The sequence below is a fragment of the Mirounga angustirostris genome, unplaced genomic scaffold, assembly GCF_029215605.1.
Source record: "Mirounga angustirostris isolate CCGP_5_RB_7025 unplaced genomic scaffold, mMirAng1.0.hap1 SCAF_17, whole genome shotgun sequence".
Lineage (NCBI taxonomy): Eukaryota > Metazoa > Chordata > Mammalia > Carnivora > Phocidae > Mirounga > Mirounga angustirostris.
In genome coordinates this window covers 45,248,147-45,270,348 of record NW_026991725.1, presented here as the reverse complement: position 1 = coordinate 45,270,348, position 22,202 = coordinate 45,248,147, and the positions used below count along the sequence as shown (strand labels likewise).

Below are 22,202 nucleotides of genomic sequence, written 5' to 3'. Positions count from 1 at the left end.
TGGGGCGCCTGGGTGGCTCAGTCGTTAAGCGTCTGCCTTCGGCTCAGGTCATGATCCCGGGGTCCTGGGATCGAGCCCCACATCGGGCTCCTTGCTCAGCGGGAAGCCTGCTTCTCCCTCTCCGGCTCCCCCTGCTTGTGTTCCTGCTCTCGCTCTCTCTCTGTCAAATAAATAAATAAAATCTTAAAAAAAAAAGGAGTCTTGGAATGAGTGCGCAGGCTAGCATGATGACTGAAGAGGGAATCTGGAGCCACACAGCCTGTGTTAGAAGCTCAGCAGGCACTTACTGGCTGTGCGACCTGAAGTTGTAGGACATGCATGGGGATCCTGCTGCTGCTTACTGTTGTGTTGTTGTGAGGATTAAATAAGTACGTGTTTTAAGCACTTAGATCAGTGTCTGGCACATAGTAGCTGTTGTTGTTAAGTGAGTTTTGAGATAAATGTTAGAGGCTGAACAGGATTCAGTAGATAAAGACAGCGATGTTACTAGTAGGGTAGTGGGGGAGGCTGAGAATAGGCTGAAATGCAGCAACATGCAGAGGATTCAGAGGATAGGAGGGACCGTCTTGGGGGTACATGTCCATGTAGGGGGCACTGGAAGAGGTGGGAAAGGTAGGGTGGTTTGAATTGGGAGGCCAAGTTGGGAAATTTGGACTTGATCCTCTAGGCAGTGTGGGATAGTGTTTTGCGCTGTTGGACAATAATGTTATTGTCAAAGTGGTGTTTCAGGAAGACGAACCTGGTAACATCGTGTAGGTAGCACTGTGCAGAGAAGAGAGCAGGGGAGCGGCTGAGATGTTGTGTGTAGTCCAGACCAGAGATGAAGAAGGGCTGAATCGGGATGGTGGCAGTGGGTATGGAAAAGAGACATGGGCGTGAACGTGCATACAAGGGAGAGTTCGGCTACTGAGGAGATGGACGATCAGGCTAGCTAAGACTAAGTAAAATTACAAAATAAATTATGACATCTAAAATAGATCAAAATCCAGGGGCGCCTGGGTGGCTCAGTCAGTGAAGCATCTGCCTTTGGCTCAGATCATGATCCCAGGGTCTTGGGATGGAGTCCCGCATCTGGCTCCCTGCTCAGCGGGGAGTCTGCTTCTCCCTCTGCTCCTACCCGCCTGCCCATGCTGTCTCTCATTTTCTTGCTGGCGTGCACAGTCTCTCTCTCTCATAAATAAATAAAATCTTAAAAAAAATAAAATAGATCAAAATCTAGAACTGCTGTCTTTCAAACTTAATTATTTATAAAAGAAAGAAAAATTTAATACCCAAAACATAGGAAATATATACTCTGAGTAAGGGACAGCCTTTTAAATTGAACAGATGTAGCTACTTGTAAAATATAGTTCGTTGTCTCTTTTCTATCCCTCTTTTCTTCCATGGACAAGTGAAAACTGTTTACCCTGGTGTGGGGAAAGCCTGACCTATTTCTTTCGTGGGCTCATTTCCCCCACTTCAAGGCTCTTCTCCCTTAGAACTCCCATCGTTCACTGTCTCTGTTACTATTCCATCGCGTGCATCCATTATACCTCGACCCCTCTGGGAGGCCGTGGGAATGAGCCGGGTCCCTTCAGTACAGATCCTACGGCTCCAGGGGGCCTCTCCTGAGCTTCTGAAGCCTGCCCTTCACTCCGTGCAGGTTGGAGATCAGATGCGGAATGGGACTTTCAGAGAGGACTTGAGCTTTTGAGAAGTTGGGAAATCAGTTTCTAAAGCAGATGGTCCTTTACCAAAATAAGAAAAAAAAAACCTCACAAAACTTTGTCCCGTAATATGCATTTTTTGAAGAATTTAAATACTGTTTGTTTGTACATCTCAGTAACTGGAGTAATTAAAGAGTAGGAATTAAAAGGTTTTTAAATTGAGAAATGTGGAAGAAATTGGTCCCTTTAATTTTACTTAAGTTCAAGAGAAGGCTTTTGTCCCTTAAGATAGTTAAAAGTGATGGTAATATATCATTCTCCTAGCAATCAAGCTTACAGTTTTTCCTGTTAGTGTTTGAGAAACTGGTAAGAAGCTCTTTATTTATGCTTCCTCTCCAGTAACAGCATCCTAGTATGCATATTTTACAAGGAAATGCTCTTTGACTAGAATGAAAATTTTAAAGATTTTTATTATTTATTTGAGAGAGAGAGAGCACGAGCGGGAGGGGGGGGCAGAGGGAGAGGGAGAAGCAGACTCCCCACTGAGCAGGGAGCCCAACATGGTGCTCCATGGGGCTGGATCCCAGGACCCTGAGATCATGACCTGAGCCAAAGGCAGATGCTTAACTGACTGAGCCACCCAGGTGCCCCTAGAACGAAAATTTAAAAAAATTACTAGTCTCCTGATTGTTTCTGCATAGAGTTCTCAGAAACTTATCCAGTCTTCCACTTTTGAATTGTATTTGTAGAAATTGTTGTTATTAGAAATTATTAATGAAGTCCTTGTCTGTATTTCCCTTTCCCCAGTTTGGCCTGACATTCATGAATATGTAGAAACATTCATTTTTATAATTTGGGGCTAGAAGTCAGTCAATGGCTGGAACAGGAAACAATGAGTCTTCATTTAAGTTATTAGAATTTAATACTTTATACATAAATTTAGAGTTTAAAAATTATTTGTGTTTTATAAACAGCTTCCTGTTTTCACTGAATTTTAGAAATTTTATCAAACGATATGATTTGTTCTATTTTATTTATTTATTTATTTATTTATTTATTTATTTATTTATTTATTCTTAAAGATTTTATTTATTTATTTGACAGAGAGAGACAGCGAGAGCAGGAACACAAGCAGGGGGAGTGGGAGTGGGAGAAGCAGGCTCCCCGCTGAGCAGGGGGCCTGATGCAGGGCTCGATCCCAGGACCCCGGCCTCATGACCTGAGCCGAAGGCAGACGCTTAACGAATGAGCCACCCAGGCGCCCCTGATTTGTTCTATTTTAAATAAAATATTGAATTGTTTCTTTTTACTGATTAATAACGTACTACTGTGTTAACAGTAGTTTGTAATAATTTGAAATACTGAGTATCCTATTGCTCTTCTGATCTAATGTGATTAGTTGCAGCTTGGTCTTCAGTGGAGCTAGAATTGCTGACATACTTACATTCTGGAGGGTGCGTTCGTGGGATAAACTGCGTCTGCGTCAAGCATTATATAGAAACAGTATTCTGCTTGGGTCTCCTTGGGATGCATTAATTCATATCATAGATTTTTTTTTCTTTTTATTGTAGAGACTTTTGTGAATTTAGCTTGTAAAGCTTTTCCAACCTAACACGTTTTGAAGGGCTGTATGAAAATAAAAGAACTTGTAAAAACACAGAATGATGATAATTAATGACTTTGGATTATTGCTGCCAACAAAGCCATATGGTACATGCTTGTGTCAGCCCAGTGGGTCATCTTTAGGTTTTTGTTAAATGCCCAGATGCTTTCCTCCCTCAGCATTTGACATTTGAGAGTCAAACATAAATATTTGGAAAGCTGTTTTCACAATAATGGTTTGTCATAAATATGGAAACATGTTTGAAAAAAAGATTTCTCCTACCCCATTTCTTTATAAATGATCGAGTAAAAAATGTCCAATAATAGGTCTGCATGTTTCTGTCGAGAACAAGAATGTAGATGCTGGTTTCACGTTCTTGACTGCTTGGTCAAAGCCAGTTTGTAGCTTTTCTGCGTCCCCTTGCTTGACTCAGTGCGGTACAGCGTGTGGCTCTGTGGTCCCAGACCCCGAGTCACAGTCTTCACGTTTTCTTTCTCTCCCTGATGATTTGTCTTGATTTATTCTGCATGAAACCTCTTTTACATTTTATGTGAATATTAATCATCCTATTTAACCAGTAGGTTCACCACCTTAAGAATGCCATTAGGGAAGGGGCGCCTGGGTGGCTCAGCCGTTAAGCGTCTGCCTTCGGCGCAGGTCGTGATCCCGGGGTCCTGGGATTGAGCCCCACGCTGGGCTCCCTGCTCCACGGGAAGCCTGTTTCTCCCTCTCCCGCTCCCCCTGCTTGTGTTCCCTCTCTCGCTGTGTCTCTCTCTGTCAAATAAATAAATAAAATCTTTAAATTAAAAAAAAGATAAAATCGGGGTGCCTGGGTGGCTCAGTCGTTGAGCGTCTGCCTTCGGCGCAGGTCGTGATCCCAGGGTCCTGGGATCGAGCCCCGCGTCGGGCTCCCTGCTCAGTGGGAAGCCTGCTTCCCCCTCTCCCACTGCCCCCTGCTTGTGTTCCCTCTCTCGCTGTCTCTCTCTCTCTCTGTCAAATGAATAAATGGAATCTTTAAAAAAAAAAAAAGAATCCCATTAGGGAAAAGCAGAATATCCCATGTGAACCAAAACTCGAAGTTGGAAACACAGATATGTCTAGCAACATGTATTACACACATGGCCCAGGAGAATTCAGTGCTAGCACAGAGAAATAACTCTGCTGTGATATTTTTCTTTTGCAAGTATATGTTGATCAATCAGTACCCATATATTTATCATTTGTGAATCCTAGCTATACCTAATTATGATGACCTTTTTCTTTTTGTATCTGTGGCTATTCTTCTTCACCAGTGATCTGAAGATAAAGGTTGGGGGCAAGCACATCAATGCTCACAAGTTTGTGCTGGCGGCCCGCAGTGACAGCTGGAGTCTGGCTACTTTGTCGTCCACCGAGGAGCTGGACCTATCAGGTGAGCCTCTGACCTGTGGGCACTTAACGACTGCCAGCGTAAGAACTTTTGGCAGGAGGTTATGTGTGAAATATTAGTGGTTTAATGAAAGTAGAAAACTTTTCTTATCAATTGATGGTGACCGTAAACTAGTTAAATAATTAGTGAATAAGTGGGTGGAACACAAACACTTCTGTTTAATACCTGACTAATAAATCATACCTATTTGGATAGCTACGATATTCTTACAATTTATAAAATAGAAATATCTGTCCAGAAACTCTTTCATATAATATTATAAATATGGGAGCACGTGTAGAAAAAAGTTTTTCTTCTACTAGAAAAAGTCTTGGTGTTCAATTGCTTAAAATTTAACCATAGTTGCCAAAGTGCTCTTCCTGGTCTGTAGGAACTTGAACTTAGAAGTAGGAGTTACTCCAGAGAATAGGAGTCGTCTTTCTTTAGCATTAAAGGATGACCCTCAGGCTTCAGAATTTGAGCAGGTGCATTGAGCTGTTTAATGTATGACTTAATTGTTTATGCCACATTATGTTGGATAGAATTTGGGTAAATGTGGTGGTAAGTAGACTTAAAAAAAAATCATTTTCAAAAGTTTACTTCAGAATTGCATCTTCATTTAGTACTTACCTAACTGCTTTTTTAAAAAAGCAAATTTTAAATTTAATTCTTTTATTAATAGTCATGAGAATTATAACACTGTTTTCCATGCGCAGTGCTGGGAAAACTGAGATGATTATAACAAAGTCCTCACCATATAGAAATGGGGTAATAACGGATCATTTCAGGCGAGGGCTATGCATACAGTATTACAATTGCTTTATGTCTGAGGTACAGAAGACCAGCGTGGGCTGTCACTCGAGCGGTGTTGCAAAGGTTAAGTGGGCATTTATCTCAAGGGTTTAGGGGAGCAGATGGCTAATGCTTCTTCACTGTGAGTGAACTCTGTCTCTTTAGGATCGTTTCTAGGGTTGGTTTTCTTTTTTTCTTTTTTTAAGGTTTATTTATTTGAGAGAGAGAGAGAATGAGAGAGAGAGCACATGAGGAGGGGAGGGTCAGAAGGAGAAGCAGACTCCCCGCCAAGCAGGGAGCCCGGTGCGGGACTTGATCCCGGGACTCCAGGATCATGACCTGAGCCGAAGGCAGTCGCTTAACCAACTGAGCCACCCAGGCGCCCGTTTCTAGGGTTTAACTTGTGACCCATAATTCAGAGTTGCAGACACACAAATATCTGAGCATGGATACACGTGTGTATGTGCATCTACGCCTGTGACAACACACCTACTTGGGAAACAGTCTTCACTGCTGTACGACGGAAACCTCTGAGCAGAGCTTTTCTTTGAGGCCGTATATCTTCGACCCCATATATAACAGAACTGTGGATAACTCTTAAAGTCCATTCACAAGAGGCATGATAGGATCTCAATTTAATTACGTGACCAAATAGTTTACAAAGATTAGAAGAGATTATAAGATATAGGAAATATTCTAACAAGAAAAAAGTTCAGAATAAGTTGTCATCTTTGGAGATCTGTTAAAACATTATCAAAAATTGATGATCCCAGTAGTTTGAGGCTCATGAAATTGGTACTCTTGCACATGGCCAGTCATATTACAGATGGTTCTGACAGTTTTAGAAAGCAGACAGCTGGGGCGCCTGGGTGGCTCAGTTGGTTAAGCAACTGCCTTCGGCTCAGGTCATGATCCTGGAGTCCCGGGATCGAGTCCCGCATCGGGCTCCCTGCTCGGCAGGGAGTCTGCTTCTCCCTCTGACCCTCCTCCCTCTCATGCTCTCTGTCTCTCATTCTCTCTGTCTCAAATAATAAAATAAAATAAAATCTTTAAAAAAAAAAAAAAAGCAGACAGCTGAGCTGTACAATAGTCTTCCTTTGAACCTCATCATTTACTTTGTCAGATGGATTCTGCCATAGGTAATTCAGACAGCATGGATATTTATCATAGTTTCGTGTGTAATTGTGAAATATTGAGTGCAATCAAAATGAGTGAGAATGGAGAACAAACAAAATGAGGTAAGAACACAGAGACTTGCATTAAGGTATAAAAAGCCTAATTCAAACATTAAAATTTTGCTTTTACTTTTTTAGTACATCATAACATTTAAGAGCAGCTTTAACTCACTGACTGACCACAAGACTGCATCGCTGTGAATCAGGAGATTAGAAAATGTTTAGTTTAGGGAAGTGTCATGTTTATGCCTTTAAATGTCTTTGGTCTCCTTCCTGTTATAAATACTAAGTATGGTTTGGTCTTGAAAGTTAGCTTTCAAGAGTGATCCACAGCAGAGCAGGCGTTTTGTGGCGTCTGTAGATCAGGCACCTCCTAAGGTAGCTGAGAGTAGAGCCTATGGAGTTGTTACTTTATACAGTTTATGCATGAAATTGTCATGGGGCGAGTTCGTGGAGGTGCCCTGCTCCCTGCTCCACTGTGTGCTTTGTCCAGCAGTCCTGCAGCATTTCCGTGTGTGTGTGTGTGTGTGTGATGCGATACGCAGCTCGGGGTGCCTCCGAAGCCGTGTGTGCGTGTGCGTGTGCGTGTGATGCACTATGCACTAACCCCGCATGGCGGCCAGCAGTTTGAGGGAGATTGGAAATAAGCTCTTGTAAACAAGTGTGTAAGTAGCTCAGAAGTGATGTTTTAAGTGGTTGAACTTTTCCACACTAATAGAGTTGATAAAGGCATTTTATGAATTTATTGGTGTTTTGTTTCTTCAGAATTATTCCATCCACCTCACAGATGGCAGACACTTTTCAAGGCACTAGGGGACATAGCAGTGAATAAAATTAAATTCCTGTTTGCATGGAATTTAATTCTTAGATTGATTTTCTGAGTTCCACGTTTTCTTTTGAAGTTCTTTTGTAACTGGTGTTTCTTAAAACTCAAAATAAGCACAACTTTAATTGTGTTAATCATTGTAAAAATTTTAGCCTGTGTTGGTGAAGCTAGAGAATGCCAAGTATTTAAAACGTGTTTGGATAGATGGCGTCTTTTTAACCCATGCATTGTTCCAGAGAGTACCGTGTGTTGTGTCTGGTCCGATGCACAGATCTAGTTGTGAGAAAGTATCAGACAAACCCAAATTGAGGAACATTCCACAACATAACTGGCCAGTGTCACTCAAGTCTGTTAGGGTCATGGAAGACAGGTAAGAATCTGTTACAGATTGGAGGTCAAGGGGACAATGAAATGCAGTGTGGATTCTGGACCATAAAAAGGACGTTAATGGGAAAATTGGCAAAATTTGCAAAGGTCTGTAATTAGGTAACAGTATTATATCAGTCCTAATTACCTGGTTTTGATTATTGTCCTATGGTTGTGTAAGATGTTAACATAAGGGGAAGATGGGTAAGGGGTATCTGGGAACTCTAGAACTTTTCTGTAGTCTGAAATTATTTCAGAACACAAAGATGAAAGATACAAATTTGCTTATTTCTTTATTATTTGAACTATAAAGATATGTTTGTTAAGATACCGAGTGATCAGCTGGGAAGAGAAAGAATATGACTACTAGCCCAACGCAGTATCTCCAGACCTGTAGGAGAGCTTCTTTGTGAAATCAAACTGTTTGCTTCAGGCAGAAGGACTTGTTATCTCCTCTCGGAGCCCTGGAGCAGGAGTGGCTCGCCCTCTGAGAGGTTCCCCGCATTAGAGCGGGTGGTTTGAAGATAAGAGTTTCTTGTGTGCTTTCTCCAGCAGAGGTCTCATGCTTCCCTGGCATAACTGTGTGTGGTGGTGAGTCTTTCGGCTCTCCTGAAATGTGTCCTGGGTCCTGTCAAGCCCCCCCAAAGCCCGGAGAGCTTCCTCCTCCCTCCTGTTGAGTCTGGTTGAAGCGCCCCTTGGAGGCCGCCCTGTGCCTGGAGCACGCAGAGGGTTCCAGGCTCTGGTGGAGGAGCGCACTGCCCGGTCGTCCGCGTGGGGTTTTGTTAAGAGAAACACAGCAGTACTTGACAGCTGTTGGATATCATGTGAACTGCTAGCTCTGGGTGGTTCCGTTTCAGTGTTAGATCATGCTGTGTTCCTCTGGAGGATATCCATGGTAGTTTTAAAGTATGTCCATCAATTATTGGATACTCTTCCCTTCCAAGGTGGGGCCCTAATTCCCCGTCCCTCAGTATAGGCTGACTGAGCTCTGTGTGACAGGTGGTGGTAGAAGTGACAGGGGGGCACCTGGGTGGCTCAGTTGGCGAAGTGTCTGCCTTCCGCTCAGGTCATGATCCCGGGGTCCTGAGATCGAGTCCCACATCGGGGTCCCTGCTCAGCGGGGAGCCTGCTTCTCCCTCTGCCTGCCGCTCCCCCTGTTTGTGTGCGTGCATGTTTGCGCTCTCTCTGACAAATAAATAAATAAAATCTTTAAAAAAAAAAAAAGTGACAGCAGGTTCCTCCAGAGACAGGTTTGTGGACGCATCGTGACTTCCTCCTTGGTTTCTCTTTGGGAGCAGCTAGCTACCATGTCCTGAGGACATCACACAGCCTTATGGGCTCCTGCTGATGGCTCAGACCCCTTGCCAGAGATTCTCTGGGAGCCTTAGGAAATCTGTTTTATCTGTGGTGATATCCCTTACTCAATCCTGGTGTTGCTCTTGTTTTTTCCTAATTATTGGCTATGTTAACTTTGTGTTTTTGTTTAAAGTAGTCTTTTAATACTAGTCATAACAGCAGGTTTAGTGTAGTCATGACTGTTCGGTGGTCGAGCCCTACATGCTCCACCTGTATACACTGACTTGTCTTCAGAATGGCATTTTGAGGGGAGTACCATTGTTGGCTCCCATTTCATAATGAGGAAACTGTGAGGCACAGTCCAATTGAAGAACTCACCCTGTCACACGGTAGGAAGTATGCGAGCCGGGATTTGAACCCAGCCCGTTTGGCTGCAGAATCCATACCATTAACCATAGTGTTGTGTGGCCTTTCACTTTTGGTTTCTTTCGTTTCTAACTTCATTGAGATGCAAAGGAAGTGAAGTAAATTGCCCATATTCAACGTGTACAGTGTGATCACTTTTGACATAATTGTAAAACCATCACATGGAATGACAGACGCTTTCACCTCCCTAAAATTTCCTCTCATGTCTTTTTAATCCATCCCTTTCCATCCGCATCCCCAGGCAACCACTGATTGGCTTTCATTCATTGTAGAGTAGCTTGCATTTTCTAAACTTGTGTAAAAACAGACCCGTGGAGTATGTAGTATCTTTTGCCCAGCTTCACTCCACTCAACATACAGATTGTGAGATTCATCCAAAATCTCTGTATGCTGTGGTTTTCAGCTGCTCATCCTTTGTTACTGCTGAGTAGTATCCAATGTGTGCATGGACCACAATGTGTTGTTTCAGGGACCTGCTGGTGGACATTTGGTTGGTACAAATGAAGTTTGTATGCCCGATTGTATGTGTTTGTTTTTCTCTTGGGTAAATACTTAGGAGTGACTAAGTTTAGTGTTGGGAATCTCCTGAAAATGGATGAAATGGATATAGCATGCCCACCCCATGAGCAGTGTGCGGAAGAGCTCCCATGCTCTAGATCCTTACTGACCTCGTAGGCAGGTGGTTCTTTCTTTCTTTCTTTCTTTTTTTTTTTTTTTAAAGATTTTATTTATTTATTTGACAGAGAGAGAGAGAGAGAGAGCATGAGAGGGGGAGGGGCAGAGGGAGAAGCAGACCCCTCGCCGAGCAGGGAGCCCGACGCGGGACTCGATCCCGGGACTCCAGGATCATGACCTGAGCCGAGGGCAGTCGCTTAACCAACTGAGCCACCCAGGCGCCCGCAGGTGGTTCTTTCTTACAGCGTTCACCATACGAAGGGATGTGGAGTGCAGTGTGGCTCTGAGGACCAGTAATGTTGAGCATTGTCTTGCGTTATCGATCATTTGTGTGTCTTCTTTTGGGAAGTGTGGGTTCGCATCTTTTGCCCTTTTAAAAATTGGGTTGTCTTCTCAGTTTTGAATTGTAAGCATTCTGTATATAATCTGGATACAAGTTATTTGTCTGAAAGCATGCATTCCTACCTTGTTCCTGATCTCGGAGGGAAGCAGTGAGATCTTTCATCCTCCATATTACCTGTTGATTGTAGGGTTTTTGTAGATGTGCTTTATCAATTTGAGGATTCCTAGTGTTTTGAGATGTTCTAGGACGTGGTTTTGAATTTTGTCAAACACTTTTTTTTTTTTTTAAGATTTTTAATTTATTTGAGAGAGAGCATGAGAGGGGGGAGGGTCAGAGGGAGAAGCAGACTCCCCGCTGAGTGGGGAGCCCGATGCGGGATTCGATCCCAGGACTCCCAGGATCATGACCTGAGCCGAAGGCAGTCGCTTAACCGACTGAGCCACCCAGGAGCCCCGAAAACACTTTTTTTTTTAATCTATTGAAATGACTCTTTAGTTTTTTTACCTTAATGCTTTTTATAGCAAATTACATTGATTTTTCCAGTGTTAAACTAGCTTTGCATTCCTGGTCTAAACGCCATGTGGTCACTATGTATTGTCATCTAAGTTGTGGACTTTACAGTTTTCTCTTATTACCCAATTATTTATTTATTTTTTAAAGATTTTATTTATTTATTTATCAGAGGGAGAGAGCACAAGCAGGGGGAGCTGCAGGCAGAGCAGGCAGAGGGAGAAGCAGGCTCCCCGCTGAGCAAGGAGCCCGATGTGGGGCTCGATCCCAGGACTCCGGGATCATGACCTGAGCCGAAGGCAGATGCTTAACGACTGAGCCACTCAGGTGCCCCGAAAAAAATTTTTTTAAAGATTTTATTTGTGTGAGAGAGAGAGAGGCAGAGGGACCCGATCCCAGGACCCTGGGATCATGACCTGAGCCGGAGGCACACACTCAACTGACTGAGCCACCCAGGTGTCCCAGATTATTTATTTTTGATCTTCTGTTTTAATACAAGGATTTAAAGTTCCACGTTTCCCTCTAAGCACTGCTCTAGCTGCATCTTGCAGATTCTGGTATGTTGTCATTTAGGTCAGGGTATGTTCTAATTTTCTTTGTGATTTCTTTGACCCATGAGTTATTTGGAAGTATGTTGCTTAGTTTCCAGATGTTTGGAGTTTTCCTAGATACTTTATCATGACTAATTTATTTTCTTTTTCTTTTTTTCTTTTTTTGAACAAGCAAGAGCAAGTGCATGCACATGGTAGAGGGTGGGTGGGACAGAGGGACAGGGAGAGAGAGAATTTTAAGCAGGCTCCACACCCAGCGCAGAGCCTGACGGGGTGCTCGATCTCACAACCCTGAGATGGTGACCTGAGCCAAAATCAACAGTTGGACGCCTAACCAACTGAGACACCCAGGCACCTGGGACTAATTTCTAATTTAATTCTGTTATTGTCAAATAACATACTTTATATGATTTTGATCCTTTTAAATTTACTGACACTTGGGCGCCTGGGTGGCTCAGTTGGTTGGGCGACTGCCTTCGGCTCAGGTCATGATCCCGGAGTCCTGGGATCAAGTCCCACATCAGGCTCCCAGCTCAGCAGGGAGCCTGCTTCTCCCTCTGACCCTATCCCCTCTCATGCTGTTTCTCTCTCTCTCTCTCAAATAAATAAAAAAAAAAAGCTTTAAATTTACTGACACTTGTTCTACAGCTCAGCATATGATCTGTCTTGGTGCACATCAATGCACTTGAGAAGAAAGTGTGTTCTGCAGTTGTTGGACATAGTGCTTTTTACGTGTCCGTTAGATCAGTGTATTTGATCGTATTGTTCAGACCTTCTGTATATTTTCTTTTTCTTTTGTGTCCAGTTCTGTCAGTGCCTTGAAGGTGGGTGTTAACATCTGCTATAATTTTCAGGATTGTCAGTGTCTCCCTTCAGTTCTGTTCATTTTTGCTTCATATATTTTGGGCCTTGTCATTATACACATACACCTTTAATATGACTTCCTGATGAAGCGTGGCTTTTATCATTTTGAAATGATAAAATTTATTTCTGCTAATGCTCTATGTCTTAAAGTCTATTTCTGGTAGGAGATAGTCACTCTGGTCTCCTTACACTTACTGTGTGCAGGGTTTTTTGTATTTGTTTACTTTCACCTTGTCTGTATCTTTCTATTTAAACGTGTCCCTTGTGGGCAGCACATGATGAGGTCTTGCTGTTTTATTGCTTCTTTTTAAGTGGAGTGCTTAGACCACCAATATTTAATGTGATTATTTTTATGATGAAGGCTACCGTGTTTTTTTTCTGTTTGACCCAGCTTTTTTCTCTTTTTTTCTGGGCTTCTCATTTTATTGCCTTCTTCTGGATAATTTGGATATTTAGTATTCTATTTAGATTTTTTTTTTTTTAAGATTTATTTATTTTTAGTGACAGAGCGTGCACAGGTGGGAGGGGCAGAGGAAGAAGGAGAGAGTCTTAAGTGGATTCCATACTGGGCGCAGAGTTCCACACGGGGCTCTATCTCATGACGCTGAGATCACAGCCCAAGCCAAAACCAAGAGTTGGCAGCTTAACTGACTGTGCTTCCCCACCCCCCAGTTTTTTTTTTTTTTTTAAGATTTATTTATTTTTAGAGAGAGCCAAGTATTCCATTTAGATTTACTCACTTCTTGACTACCTCTCTTTGTATTATTGTTTAGTGATTGATCTAGGGCAAAGTTCCTCAACTTCAGCATTGTTGATATTTTGGACTCTTTAATTCTTTGTTTTGGGAGCTGTACTGTGCATTGCAGGATATTTACCCACTAGACGCCAATAGCACTCCCCCAGTTTTGACAACCAGAAATATTACTGGACGTTGTGAGAGGTCCCTTGGGGGGCAAAATCGGCCCTGGTTGAGAACTACTGTAGGGATTACAATACATATACGTCTCACTTTTTATAGAATACTTATAGTCTGTTTGTAGTCTGTGGTCTCTTTGTACTTTGCAACCATATAGGTCCCCTTCACGCTTCGACCATGGACCTTAACGGTTTAGCCGTCACGTACATGCCTGGAAAATCCCACTCTTCACAGTCGTTCATGCTGCAGCAAACTTAACAGGATTAAAAAGTCATTTATATTTACTCAGATATTTCTATTTCTTCAGTTCTTCCTTCATTTGTCAAGATCCATGTTTCCCTCTGGTATCATTTCTCTTCATCCTGAAGAACTTCCTTTTAACATTGCTTACAGACCAAGTCTGTTAGTGACAGATTCTTTTCCCTCATCTGAGGATGTCTTTATTTTGCCTTTGTATCTAAAGGATATTTTCCTTGGATATAGACACTTGAGTTGACAGCTCTCTCTTTTTTTTTTTTTTTAAGAATTTATTTAGTTATTTGGCAGAGAGAGACACAGCGAGAGCAGGAACACAAGCAGGGGGAGCGGGAGAGGGAGAAGCAGGCTCCCCGCGGAGCAGGGAGCCCGACACGGGGCTCGATCCCAGGACCCCGGGATCATGACCTGAGCCAAAGGCAGATGCTTAACGGCTGAGCCATCCAGGCGCCCGACAGCTCTCTTTTTTTTAAGGAACTTTAAAAATGTTGTTCCACTTTGTTCTGGCCTCTGTGGTTTCTCTTGAGAAATCTGCAGTCATGGGGATCTTTTGTCTGTATGTAATGGTTGTTTTTCTGTAGTTGCTTTCAAGACTTTTTATCTTTTTAAAAAATTTTTAATCATAGTAAAAAGTATCTAACATAAAATTTACTATCTTAAACATTTTTAATTGTTTACTAGCATTAAGTGTATTCACACTGCTGTCAACTTATCTCCAGAACTTTTTAATTTTGCAAAACTGAAACTCCATACCCATTAAACAACTCCCCATTTCTCCCCGTATCTAATTCCTGACAACTACCATTCTACTTCTGTTTCTGAATTTGACAACTTTAATTACCTCATATAAGTGGAATCATACAGAATTTGCCTTTTTGGGTTTGGCTTATTTCACTTCACACAATGTCCTAGGGTTCATCCATGTTGTAGCAAGTGTCAGAATTTCCTTCCCTTTTTTTTTTTTTTTTTTTTAAAGATTTACTTATATATTTGAGGGTGGGGAGGGGCAGAGGGAGCGGTCAGGACTGGAGCCAAAATCAGACATTCAACTGACTGCACCACCCAGGTACCCAGAATTTCCTTCCTTATTAAGACTGAATAATAATCCAGTGTTTGTATACCACATTCTATTTATCCATTCATCCCCTGATGGATACTTGGGTTGCTTCTACCTCTTGACTATTGTGAGTAATTCTGCTGTGAACATGGATGTGCAAATATCTCTTCAAGATCCTACTTTCAGTTTTTTGGATACATATCCAGAAGTGGAATTGCTGGGTCATATAATAATTCCATTTTTCATTTTTTGAGGAATTCTCATACTGTTTTCCATAGGGACTATATACCATGTTACATTTCCACCAGTGGTGTACAAGGGTTCCAGTTTCTTCACATCCTCACCAACACTTGTGATTTTCTGTTTGTTGGTTTGGATAGTAGCCATTCTAGTGGGTGCGAAGTGATCAAGACTATCTTTATGTTTAGTTTGTGGCAATTTGATTATTAGGTGCTTAGGTATAGATTTTATTCTTGCTTGGAGTTACTTGATCTTAAATCTAAAACTTCATGTCTGTCACCAAATCTGGAATGTTCTTGACCATCATTTCTTCAAATATTTTTCTTTCTTGATCTCTTTATTCTCTCCTTTTTTTTTTTTTAAAGATTTTATTTATTAGAGAGAGTGTGCGTGAGCAGGGGGGAGGGGCAGAGGGTTAGGGAGAAGCAGAACCACCCTCCCCCCTGCTGAGCAGGGAGCATGACTCAGTTTCCAGACACTGGGATCATGACCTGAGCCAAAGGCAGACGCTTAACCGACTGAGCCACACATATACCCCTATTCTCTCCTTTTGAGACTCCTGTGACACACATCCTAGACCTTTGTTTCTATCCCACAAGTCTTTGAAGCTCCTTTTTCCCTCCCAATCTTATTTTTCTCTCTGTTCTCCAGATAGGATAATTTCTGTTTGCCTGTCTTCAAGTTTGCTGACTTTTTCTGCTGCCATTTTCATTCTGCTGTTGAGCCCATTGAATTTTTAGTTACATATATTGTATTCTTCATTCTGTAATTTCCACTTGTTCCTTTTTTAGTTTATATGCTGAAAATTTCTATTTTTAAAATTTTATGTGTGTTTTCCTTTACCTTCTGGAGCATAGTACACCAGATGCTTTCATGTCTTTGATAAATTCAATATCTGGTCATCTTGGGGTTAGAATATGTTGTCTTTTGCCTTGAGAAATGGTCATATTTTCCTGATTTTTTTTTTTTCTATCAAATGATTTTGGATTGTATCCTGAACATTGTGATTATGTTTTGTAGACTCTGGGTCCTGTATCATCCTCTGGAAAATATTGAATCTCTAAATTCAGACTGAAAGTTGTTTCACCTTCTGTGGGTAGTGGCTCAAACATTACTGCAATTCTTTTTTTTTTTTTAAGATTTTATTTATTTATTTGATAGAGAATGACACAGCGAGAGAGGGAACACAAGCAGGGGGAGTGGGAGAGGGAGAAGCAGGCTTCCCGGTGAGCAGGGAGCCTGATGCGGGGCTCGATCCCAGGACCCTGGGATCATGACCTGAGCCAAAGGCAGACGCTTAACGACTGAGCCACCCAGGTACCGCTTTCACTGCAATTCTTGAAGCTAGGCTGGGACTCTTCCATACATGAGTATCTCAGAGGTGAGCCTTTGTTCATACGCAAAATGAGGAGATTTCCCTTGCTCTTCAGCTCCCCAAGGCCTCTTTTCTTGGTGCACCTGGCCAGAAAGATGGAGTTTTTATTAGAGGGTTAGGCATCTGCATGGTCACCATTCAGGAGGGTTGCTTCTTCAAGTCTTCCTCCCTCTACAATTCAGCTACTTTTGTGTACTTTTAGAATCATCAGGTAGTTGTTTTTAGCTATAATCAGTTAAAATGGGATGGGTTGTTACCCTGTCGAGACAGAGCTAGAACGTCTGTCCTTTTATTCCTTTTTGATACAGGGATGATTTAGAAGTATGGTTTGGGGTTTATTTTTATTCCCAGGAAGTTATAGTTAAGGGTGCATCCTTAAAATGACTAAAGAGCATGCTTTTACTGATAAAAGATGCTGTCTATCACAATTTTTTAATTTTATGAATCAAAAACTTTTGTGTAAAGTAAATGAAGAAAAAATAGTTGGAAACTTGAAGACAATTGAGTTAAACCAGAGTCATAGTAGGATATTCAAGATACTTTTCTCAGTATTTTAGATTAAATACAGGATTTAAGGGCACCTGGGTGGCTCAGTTGTTAAGCACCTGCCTTCAGCTCAGGTCATGATCCCGGGGTCCTGGGATCGAGCCCTGCATCGGGCTCCCTGCTCCACGGGAAGCCTGCTTCTCCCTCTCCCGCTCCCCCTGCTTGTATTCCCTCTCTCGCTGTGTCTCTCTGTCAAATAAATAAAATCTTAAAAATAAATAAATAAATATAGGATTTAAGTAACGAAATTAATTTCCTCAGTATGCTTCATTTAATGGCTAATTGCCTACCAATAAGTTTATTCCCATTTTTCCCAAATGTATTATAAAACATTTTTAAAAAATCAAATCAAAACTACAACCAGAAAACCTGGCCATATAGAAAATCTCAAGTTCTCTACAAAGTGTGGCTCTGTGTACCCTGGACTACTGTGAAGTCAGAAGTTGAGGTGTTCTTTTTCTTTTGATCCCTGCAGTCACAGAGTTTTACCAGCGTGTGTGCTGGGCCTGCTGTGTGTGCTGGGCCTGCTGAGGGCTGAGGGGTGACTGTCTCTCGCAGCAGGTATACCACACAGGTCATGGAGGCCAAATGGCTTCATTTCTCAGAGTCTATCTATTCCTTTGCGTCTCCTCCTGGTTTATAGGCTCATCGAATTGAACAGCCATTTGTGTGAGTAGATTGGTAGCAGGAGACTGCATGATTCGCCTAAGAGCACATGCCCTCCTCCTGGCTCAGTGCTCTTTGCCCACCTTGTACCCATGGCTGCTTAGTCAGAGTCTCAGAATGAATTTATTTTCACTGTAGTTTGGAGATGAAGGGAAGAGTCAAGGCAGGAGTGGAAATGCTTGGAGGTCACTTGAACTTTACGTCATTTGAAGTTTTGAGGGCTCCAGGAAATCCCTGCTGATTGTGGTTTTTAAGAAAATTATTTAGGGGGGCGCCTGGGTGGCTCAGTTGTTAAGCGTCTGCCCGCGGCTCAGGTCATGATCCCAGGGTCCTGGGATCGAGCCCTGCATCGGGTTCCCTGCTCCGCGGGAAGGCTGCTTCTCCCTCTCCCACTCCCCCTGCTTGTGTTCCTGCTCTCGCTGTCTCTCTCTCTGTCAAATAAATAAATCTTTAAAAAAAAAAAATTATTTAGGTTTTGACTTATTAATTGTCAAGTTTATTGATTTGGATAATTGGGGGAGGGTTATTAAAGGAAACCAGCTAAATTTTAAAACAGAATCAGGGTGCCTGGGTGGCTCATTCAGTCAAACATCTGGCTCTTAATTTCAGCTCAAGTCATGATCCCGGAGTCCTGGGATTAAGCCCCCACGTCGGGCTCCACGCTGGGTGTGAAGCCTGCTTAACTTTCTCTCTTTCCTTCTCCCTCTGTCCCTCCTCCTCCTCTAAAAAAAATCAGAGAAATAAAAAATAAGCCCAAAGAAAAATTAGTAGATCCTACCAGGGTTAATATTTTAGTGTATATCCTTCCAGTGTCTCAACAGATAGACAGGGGCACCTGGCTGGCTCATTCGGTGGAGTGTGTCGAGCGTGTGATTCTTGGCCTTGGAGTAATCAGTTTGAGCCCCATGTTGAGTGTAGAGATTACTTAAAAAAAAAAAAAAAAAAAAGACTGATCGTCTGTTTATGGCCATACCACCCTGAATGTCCTCAATCTTGTCTGATCTTAGAAGCTAAACAGGGTTGGATCTGGTTACTATTTGGATGGGAAACAGACACAAAGCTTTGTGTTTGTGTATGTATACATACTCATACACATATATATATACACAGATCTCAAAAAAATGAGATCATTTAATACATGTATTTTTAGCCTTTCTAAATAATTTTAATTGATGCAAAATTTTCCAGTGTGAAAATTTTGAAAAATTTTTTGAAAAAATCTTCAAGATTTTTGTTCCAGTTTTTTGTTATTAAAAATAATACTATCTTGGGCTCCTGGGTGGCTCAGTCGTTAAGCGTCTGCCTTCGGCTCAGGTCATGATCCCAGGGTCCTGGGATCGAGTCCCACATCGGGCTCCCTCCTCGGGGGGAAGCCTGCTTCTCCCTCTCCCCCTCCCGCTGCTTGTGTTCCTGCTCTCACTATCTCTGTCTCTGTCAAGTAAATAAATAAAATCTTTAAAAAAATAATAATAATAATACTATCTTGACTGTCTTAGTATACATATTTCTCTGTATTTGCTCAGTTATTAGGGTAATAATCTACATGTATAATTGATGTGTAAGAGGTTATGTACTTTTTAGGAATCTTTGAGAGACAAAAAAATATATTCTAGTTTTGTGTTTGTAGCTACTGGTAAAGGTTTACCGAACATTTTTAGTTAACTTTGTAAATTACCATTCATAGCTGTTGCCCATTTTCCCATTGGTTATCCATGTTTTCATGTTTATTTATAAGATCTTTTCATTGGAATATAAACTCTTTGTCCTATATTCAAAATATTTTCCCCCAATTTATTTGATTTACATCTTTTTATTTTATTTTTTTTAAGGGGGGTGTAGGGAAGGGGATGGGGGCGAGGGAGAGAGAGAATCTTAAGCAGGTGCCACGCCAATGTGGGGCTTGATCTCACAACCCTGAGATCCTGACCTGAGCTGAAATCAAGAATCGGACGCTCAACCGACTGAGCTACGCAGGCACCGCTTGACTTACGTCTTTAGTTTACTTCTCTTACTTACCACCCTTTGTAAAACTTGAACATTTTTCTGAAGTTAGATGCTGCCCAGAATGCTTAATTGCCATTTTTGATGGCTGCATGATATTTCTTTGAGTTGAGGGTACCAGAATTTACTCTATTAGCCTGAAATTTTAGGGATCCTCAAGCAGACTTAAGTGTGTCATTCGTGCTTTGTTTTCAGTGTCTGTCTTTCCTTAACCAGATGCTAACCCTGAGGTGACAAGGACGATGCTCCGCTGGATCTACACGGATGAGCTGGAGTTCAGAGAAGATGACGTGTTCCTGACTGAGCTGATGAAGCTGGCGAATCGGTTTCAGCTACAGCTCCTCAGGGAGAGGCAAGTCACAGCACATCTATTCAAGCACCTCACATGGTGGTGGCTGAGCTTTAATTATGCCAAGCTCTGGGAAAACAGCTTCTTCTGCTAATGTAAATGACTTTTGCAAGGTGTTCTTTTAAAGGCAGTAGTGGGGAGAGAATTTTACCTCCCTTGCTTTGTGTTACTTTGTAAGCTAAATTTTGCCAAAGCTTTTAGGTATTCTCTTTTCTTTCACTGATTTTTTTTTTTAAACCTGGGATTACATAATTGTATGAGCTGCTAAACTGAATATGAACTAATTCAGATTATAGTGTCCAAACCCTCAGCTTTCCCTCCAGTACCACTTCTTGTGACATTTATTCTGCTTTGTGATGTGATATATGTACTTGGTGAAGTCCTTGGTCATATTCTTTTTGTTAGAAACTCATTAATACCTGAATTAATACACAAGAGTACAGCTCATTAAGTTTCAGGGACAGTGTTTCTGAGCTCTTATTTCATTTGTTACTGCTTTTTAGGTTCCCAAGGAGATAGCCTGCTGTGTTTTTTTATATTGCATTTTCTCTGTTGCTCTCCCAAGTCGGCCTTCCAGAGCAACAGAAGACACAATGTCACCCCTATGATGTCATGCAAAATGCCCTCTGGTTTCTGTTGGGGATGTGGCTCTTGGTGGTCAGTTTGGTTGGAGGAATGTCTTTTACATCATTTAGTGATCTTTTGTATCCCCTTGGGTGCTGCAGGAGTGGCTTTTCTTCTAGGTGAGTGAAGGGATGGTTTCTACCATCAAGAGGTACTCCCCCTGTTGTGTTGCCCTCAGAGAGCCTAGAGCAGCTTGCTCTTTCCACCACAGGGCTGGTGTTTACCGGGCCGCCATGCCCCACGTGAATGAGTTACGCAGGTTCCTCCTAACGCTCTATGATTGAGGTCAGCTTTGAGTGCATTTTAATATCTAAATCCAATAACAACAACAACAACAAAACCCAAACAGGTCTAAGGTAGGCACATACAGTATTCAGTTAGCAAAGCTAACTTGACCGTGGAGGCCTTGCTGTGAACTCTTTGGTTTGTTTGGGTGTTTGAACCATCTGAGTGAATTGAAAATGATTTTAATTAGATTGGATATGATTTGTATCTTTTCTTTTTCCAGATTTACTGAGCTTTTTTCCATTGACCTTGTCAAACTTGCCTGTAAATTAAATTGCTTTGATAAAAATGCCTTGGGGTTGGAGTAGTTTAGGTAATTGTAATTTGTGTAATGGATTCTTTAATTAAAATGTTTGTTTATTGACTGGTTAGGCTTCTTAGTCATCAACATTACCAGATGCTCAATTTTGTACCGTTGGGTGTGGGCATTAAGTTGTTATCTCTTGCTGTGGCACTGGAAGACACAGGGTGGGCGGAGGTCAAATGTCGGCTTTTAAAAGGTCGCAGAGTGCCCACTGCTGTGCACAGGCGGAATCACACATCTGAGATAGTAAGTGAAGGGTTGTCACAAATGTGTGCAGGTCAGTATGAAGTAGGTGTCACTCACGTTTGTAATGTCGGGATCGTGGAGGTTTGGGATTGCTATCACCAGTTTGATGAAAAGGAGGTTTTTTTTGCTAAGTATTATCAGAAAGATACTTTTTTTTTTTTAAGAGAATTAATAGTAAATGCTAAAAATTGATAGTTGCTATAATAGTTGTTTTCCTGATTATAAAATACAAGCTCAGCATATGGCATTTGGAAAATATAGAGTAATACAGAGAAAAAGCCCTAAGTTATCTGTAATTCAGCCACTGTTAACGTTTTGTTGTCTCTCCTGTCAGTACCTTTTCCACACCTCCTATTCATGCACATGGGAGTGATACTGAAACCAGACAGAAGTTCGTGAGATGCTTAATACAGGCTTGATTTTGTACTTTGAAAATTGTTTTTGTACATCTATATCCTTTTAGTGCTCTAAAATTAAAAACATGTATGAACAACAAAATTGCTTCAGAGGAAAGTTAGTCTGTCCTGCTACTGTTGAAAGAGAAGATAAGAACTAAGAATCTGAATTTTTAGGGTGCCTGGGTGGCTCAGTCGGTTAAGCGTCAGCCTTCAGCTCAGGTCATGATCCCGGGGTCCTGGGATCGAGTCCCGCATAGCCTGCCTCTCTCTCTCTCTCTTTCTCTCTCTGTCTCTCTGTGTCTCATGAATAAATAAATAAAATCTTTAAAAAAAAAAAAGAATCTGAATTTTTAAATAAGGTGACATGGTCTTGGGGCGCCTGGGTGGCTCGGTCGGTTGGGTGTCTGCCTTCGGCTCGGGTCATGATCCCGGGGTTCTGGGATCGAACCCCGCATCGGG

At 41.8% G+C, this 22,202-nt stretch overlaps 1 protein-coding gene across 1 annotated transcript in view; it reads left to right on the top strand.

The window, feature by feature from the left end:
* Positions 1–22,202, top strand: part of ANKFY1 (ankyrin repeat and FYVE domain containing 1) — an 83,405-nt gene that overhangs the window by 23,954 nt on the left and 37,249 nt on the right. Inside the window, exons 3-4 of the mRNA XM_045890153.2 lie at positions 4,542–4,660; positions 19,754–19,889. Of these exons, the coding sequence (XP_045746109.1) occupies positions 4,542–4,660; positions 19,754–19,889 (255 nt within the window). The remainder of the gene's footprint in view (positions 1–4,541; positions 4,661–19,753; positions 19,890–22,202) is intronic.